At 51.7% G+C, this 5916-nt stretch overlaps 1 protein-coding gene across 2 annotated transcripts in view; it reads left to right on the top strand.

Annotated features, from left to right (window-relative positions):
- The window catches only part of INSIG1 (insulin induced gene 1), a 12514-nt gene extending 6807 nt beyond the window's left edge, over nt 1–5707 (top strand). For both annotated transcript variants that reach the window (XM_010829265.1, XM_010829266.1), the window contains one exon: nt 3833–5707. In XM_010829265.1, the coding sequence (XP_010827567.1) occupies nt 3833–3986 (154 nt within the window). In that variant the 3' untranslated portion in view covers nt 3987–5707. The remainder of the gene's footprint in view (nt 1–3832) is intronic.
- The last annotated feature ends 209 nt before the right edge of the window (nt 5708–5916 follow it).

The following is a 5916-nucleotide window of genomic DNA, read 5'->3' as shown; positions in this document are numbered from 1 at the left end:
CAGGCTCGTAGCGCCAGGAGTGGTTGGAGGAGACGCACAGGAGCCACACGGCCATGCCTTTGGCAGCAGCACTAACTGAAGGTGCTTTTAGCAGCTGTCTTTCCATCTTGTCTTACTGCTGCTGTTCAGTTGCTCAGTTGTGTCTGACTCTTTGCGACCCATGAACTGCAGCACACCAGGCTTCCCTGTCCTTCACCATCTCCCAGAGCTCGCTCAGACTCATATCTATTGAGTCAGTGATGCCATCCAACCATCTCATCCTCTGTCACCCCCTTCTCCTGCTACCTTCAGTCTTCCCCAGCATCAGGGTCTTCTCCAATGAGTTGGCTTTTCACATCAGGTGGCCAAAGTATTGGAGTTTCGGCTTCAGCTTCAGCAACAGTCCTTCCAATGAATATTCAGGGTTGATTTCCTTTAGGATGGACTGGTTTTTTGTAGACACTTTCATTTTTTTTGAAAAGATGAGTGAAAGTTTTTAACAGAACTTAAGATAACTGGCATAATTGTAATTCCCCTTTATTAAAGATGTTTCTTTTTTTTACTCTTCAAAATTGGGGACAGTCTTATCTTTGGATGTTACTGTTGTGTCTTGAAACTGGAAGAGGCTGGTGAGCATTGCAGTCATCAAAGGGAAAGAGCCCCCACCCCGGTCTCTGAGTCCAGCCTCCTGCTGTCTTTCCATCCGTGCACATTTATTTATGTGTGTATTTGGCCACGCCTCGTGGCTTGTGGTATGTTAGTCCCCAACCAGGGCCTGGACCCCGGCCCCAGCAGGGTGAGCTGCTGATGGGGAGACCGGTAGACTCCTCAAACGTGTGAAGCCAGAGGGGCAGTCACAGCTGGTTTTACAGATGCCCCCTCTGCTGCATCTTGAGGAAGGGCAAGAGCAAAGCGCCTTTGCCCGAGTCCCCAGACCCCAGCAGAGGACACGGTCTGCATGATCACAGGCAGGGTGGTCACAGCTTGGGTCGCAGCTGTGTTTCTGGCACAGTCAGGGAGAGGATGAGGGAGAGTTACTTCTGTTACAGCTACTCAGGGCCCAGGAGTGAGGCACGGGGTTCAGATGGTCTGAAGGGGTCAGCCAGTTGGACTGGCAGAGGCGTGCAGTAGTGAGGAGCCGTATTGGTGGGGGTGGGCAGGGGAGCGCTCTGCAGGAAAGAAGTGGCCACTTCTGACAAGTAGGTGGTTGGGGTTGTTCTTTTCTCTTTTGTAATTTTAAAGTTTACCATTGTTCTGCAGTTGACCCTTGAAGAACAGGTGGATTAGGGGCACCAACCCTCCTAGAAATTGAAAACCTGAGTGTATTGGATGAATCCTGTATTGACGGATACAACCAACCAGGGACCATGTTGAAAAGATGCGTCTAAGTGAAGCCTTGTTCTCAAAGCCTTGTTCAGGGGCCAGCTGTACTTGTAACTGCAGCACTGGCGTGTGTACAGGAGCCCGTGGCTGTGGTCTCTGCCTACAAGGCTCCTCTGTCCATGGAATTTTCCAGGCCAGAATACTGGAGTAGGCTACCTTTCCCTTCTCCAGGGGATCTTCCCAAGCCAGGGATCAAACCCAGGTCTTCCGCATTGCAGATGGATTCTTTACCAGCTGAGCCACAAGGGAAGCCCAGCAATACTGGAATGGGTAGCCTGTCCCTTCTCCGAGGGATCTTCCCGACCCAGGAATCGAACCAGGGTCTCCTGCATTGCAGGCTGATTCTTTACCATCTGAGCTATGAGGGAAACCCCTCTTAAATGACTCTTTCCTGAAAGCAGTAGGGAATCTTAAAAAGCCCCCCTTTGTCTGGCAGGAATTACACAGCCTTCACGGCATATCAGTTGACCTCTGAACCTGACACCGACCCCTCCTCTTCACAAACCCTCCATGCACTTCAGCCTTTCCTGCCGTCTCCGTGGGATGGCAGGCCACCTTCCCACAAGGCGCTGTTGTTGCAGGAGCAAAAAGTATGTGAAGCCAAAATTGTATTTTTCATGAGACTAGAATTGGAAGTGTAGGAAGTTATATTTGGTTCAGATTGCATCAGGGCTGAAGAACGAAAAATATATTTATAATAAGGTTTGTCTTAGAAACCCGTAACCACCCATGACTTGACCGTCCCTGCCGGAAGGACCTTCTGCTCTTCCCCACCACCCAGCAGCCAACAGCTGTGATGGGCTGGAGCAGGGGCGTGGCCTCTGCCCTCTGCCCCTGCTTGACCACCCACCACCCAGTCCCGGTCCCCCGGAGAAGTACCCAGGGCCGGGCACGGAGGCTCGTGCCCCCCAGCGCGCTGGGGTGTGCGCCCTGATGGCTTGGGTTTGTGTCTCTGTGGGGTCTCAGAGCTCAGCCTGGACAGCGCGGCACCTTGCTAGACTCTCTTGAGCAAGTTAAACATTTTTTTTAAAGAAAGAGTTCGAATACTTTAGCCAGGTTTTTAATTTTTTTCTTCTAAGAAAGGGAAAAAGCTAGTAGTTGCTATGTGAAGGTGAGCTTACTCATCACTTAGAATTGGAAAGGACTCGGGGCCTTAAAAATGGGGTCGCTTGGCACCTGGCTGACGGGCCTGTTTGCTCGTCCGTGGCCACTGTCCTCGCTTTCAGAGCAGCCACCCTGCAGCCCTCGGACAGAGGACACTTCTGAGACGTATTCTCGCAGCAGCGTTTCAGGATGAATTTTTGGTTTGAAACGTCTCCAAGTGAGACTTTGTAGTGGAACATGATCTGAGCGCAGAAGAGAAAGGGCTGCAGCCATGGACCCAAGGTGGGCGCCTATCAGTCCGCTCGGGGCCAGAGTGTCCCGTGTGACGCGCCTGCAGCCCGCCCCCTCCCATCTGCTCAGTTCTGCCTATAAACGTGCTTCCTGGCCCGGGCAGGCGTGCCCCAGAGCCCCAGGCTGGCTCTGCTTGAGTGTTCAATGGTTCACGTAGCTTTTTCTGTGTGGTATTTGTCGTCCGCCTGTAGGTTTAAACGGGAGTCTGTAGCATCATTTTATCGAGTTCGTGTCTGTTGTCTGCAGATGAAAGTCTCTTCTCAGAAAAAGTAAGGCTTCGCACTGCCGCATGAGGAGTGTGGCCCTGTTCCCAGAGCCCAGGCCCCGGACGCCGCGTCTCCAGCATCCCTCTCCCACTGCGGTGCGGCGGCTCCTGGCCGTCATGGCCGTGGTGTCGTTGGGCTGACGTCCACTGGCACTTGGTTGAGTCCTGCAGTGGCAGTATGGGGGCAGGACTGTCAGCCCGCTTTGGAGATGGGGGTTGGAGCCCAGGAGGCTGAGCGCCTGGCGTCTGGTGCAGAGCGGGCTGGCCCTTGTGGCTCGCTCAGCCTCTCAGCACGGGTCAGGGTGGACACGCAGGGACCCCGGCTCTGGCAGGAGGCAGGGGGCTCTCCTCACACAGAGCCCCGTGACCTCAGGAAGGTCAGCCTCTGGTCTCGGACCTGCTGCTCCAGTGGGGTGTCCATCCTCGGTTGAGGGCCACCAGGCCAGGCCCAGACACCGGCCACAAGTGTGGGGTGCCCTCTCTGGGTGTCTGCGCTGTTCGGCGACGAGACATGCATAGACACAGCTTCTGGGCAGCAGTACCACCTCCTGTCCTGCCTGCTACACCCCCGCCCTGCCTGAGCGGGACAGACCAGGTCTGCTGAGATGTGGGCTCCCAGCTCAGGGCCCCGAGGGCATCACTGTGGGGCCGGGGGAGCCTGTCTGCTGCTCCGTGATTCTGGTCTCCACCCTCGCCTCTGGCGCAAAGGGATTCTTCATCTCTCACTTTGTAGGGTCCGCTTAAATTGCTAAGTAAAACACGCACACATACAGCGCTAACATCCTTTTTTTTCTCTCTTTCTCCACATAGGGTGTCCCCGAAAAGCCACACAGTGATTGAATCCTCAGGCGCACGGATCCTGAAGAGTGGCAAGGTTTGGGGAGAAAGTCCGCGATACTGGGTAGTGACGAGACTATCTCTTTTCCTCAGTAACCTCTTCAGATGGGGCTGGCTGTACCAGTGACTCCTGGAAAACACTTCACCTGTTTCAGAGCAGCCGAGCGGTGGATGGCCGCTGGTGGTGGGACGGTGCCCCTGCCCGCGTCCGCTGGGGGCACCACGAGCAGGCCGGCTGGGCACCGGGCCCCGAGGACTCAGTTTCTCGTGTTATTAAATGCCAAGTTGCCATATTTGCTAGCCTCGAACTAAAGCCTGACTGCCAGCTCTGGTTCCGTGTCAGCGCCCCGGGGACGGCTTGGTGGTGCTTACAAAGATGAAGTGTGGTGAGACAGGAATATCACTCATCCAAAAGATTTTAAAAATAGGGCTGTGTTATGAAAAAAGAGAAGGCAGGGGTGGCAGCAAGCGCAGGGTGGCCGTGCCGGGCAGGCGGGCACGGCGTGCCCTCGGTGCCCGTGTAGGGTGCTACGCAGACAATGCTGCAGAGGAGGCAGTGAGTGGGAGGTTGTGGCTCTGCGCTGCAATGGGTTGGACTTTCCACCCTGGTGTTCACGGAATCCGCACCGTCTCGAATGGGGCGCCCGTCGGCCACACGTCTCCGTCTTGGCCCAAACCTTGCGTTTTCTTTGCTACTCGGGAAGAAGAGACGGCTTTTTCCCCACAGCCCTATGGGATCTGCAATCTGTGATTGCCTTGTAAAAAGAAGAGTGCGCACGTCACTGCATCACATTCGGTGTCTCTAAACCCTCAAAGGACGCGGTGAGCACAGTGTACTCACTCAATGGCACAGCCCACGTTGGGCCCGGTGTGCAGGTCCTGGGCCTTCGACTTCAAGTGCAATGTATAGGAAAACCAATCTGAGCCTTGTATTCTCTTTAAATATTTATTATTATTTTTTTAAACGTGTGAGATGCTAAAGAGGGTTCTCCATTTCAGTGCTGCATGGAGGCAAAATTCAGCAATAATTTCTTTTCAGCTGTGAAGTTACTTTGTTGTGCCCTCCCGCCGAGCCCCAGTCCTTTGAAATACTCCCAGTTTGGGGGTTTAGTAAACTTGTAATTTTTACTTACAAATTCACCCTTTCTGTATTTTGCAATTTAAAACATTTTGGTTGTTTTGAATCCTGTGAATGTGGCTTGATGGTAAGATTCCTCTGGCAGCTGGCAGTCGGGGGGCTGGCGACACGGGAGCCCCTGCCGGCAGCCGTGGACTCTGCGAGTCCCCGGCTCCTCTCACCCGATGGTCCCCGTCTCAGTTTGCTTTTGTTTTAAGGAGGATATCCTGGAGTAAATTTTAGGTTACTGTAGCGACTTTGTTTTAGAGGAATTTTGTTTAAAAGAAAATAGTACCATTCTGAACTTTGCGATGACCCCCTTATGACATTTTCTGAAAATGAAAACCATCAGCTATGCGAAAAGATTTTTCAATGAAGATGTCAGCGTTTGTGAAAAAACCAGAAGTTATTAGATGAAAGCAGTCATTGAATCTTTCCAACGTACTTGATCATGCACAATGAGTATTTTTCTCTCTTAAACTGGAAATAAATCTATGTCTGTTAGAAGCAGTATAGCCAAAAGATGTGAATCTGAAGAATTTTATTGCCAATATTTTCTAGCAAGTATGTGAACCAAAGTCATTTGAGTTTGTGAAAATGTTAAATAGTATGAGCAAAATTTGCACTATACCAGATTGGAACATCTAGTGAGATTCACATTCATACTAAGTTTTCAGCATTGTGTTCTTTTGAATTCATTTTTTTTACTTTTATTAAAGGTTCAAAACCAAGCATTGGATTTATGGGTTTTTCTTTTAAAGGGAGGAGGGGGAATTCCCTCTGTAGGATAGTCACATTTGGAATAGAAGAATATTTTATAGCTTTCCAAAATTTACTAAGTTGCCACACAATCTCTTGGGAAAAATATTTTTTCCTCATGGTGGAAACGGAGGTGTTTAACCTCCCGCGCCACCCACTGATTCTGGGAATTGGGACGTCT

This window comes from Bison bison, unplaced genomic scaffold (assembly GCF_000754665.1).
Source record: "Bison bison bison isolate TAMUID 2011002044 unplaced genomic scaffold, Bison_UMD1.0 scf7180017864503, whole genome shotgun sequence".
In the NCBI taxonomy this organism is placed as follows: domain Eukaryota; kingdom Metazoa; phylum Chordata; class Mammalia; order Artiodactyla; family Bovidae; genus Bison; species Bison bison.
This window is presented reverse-complemented; position numbering and strand designations above follow the sequence as displayed.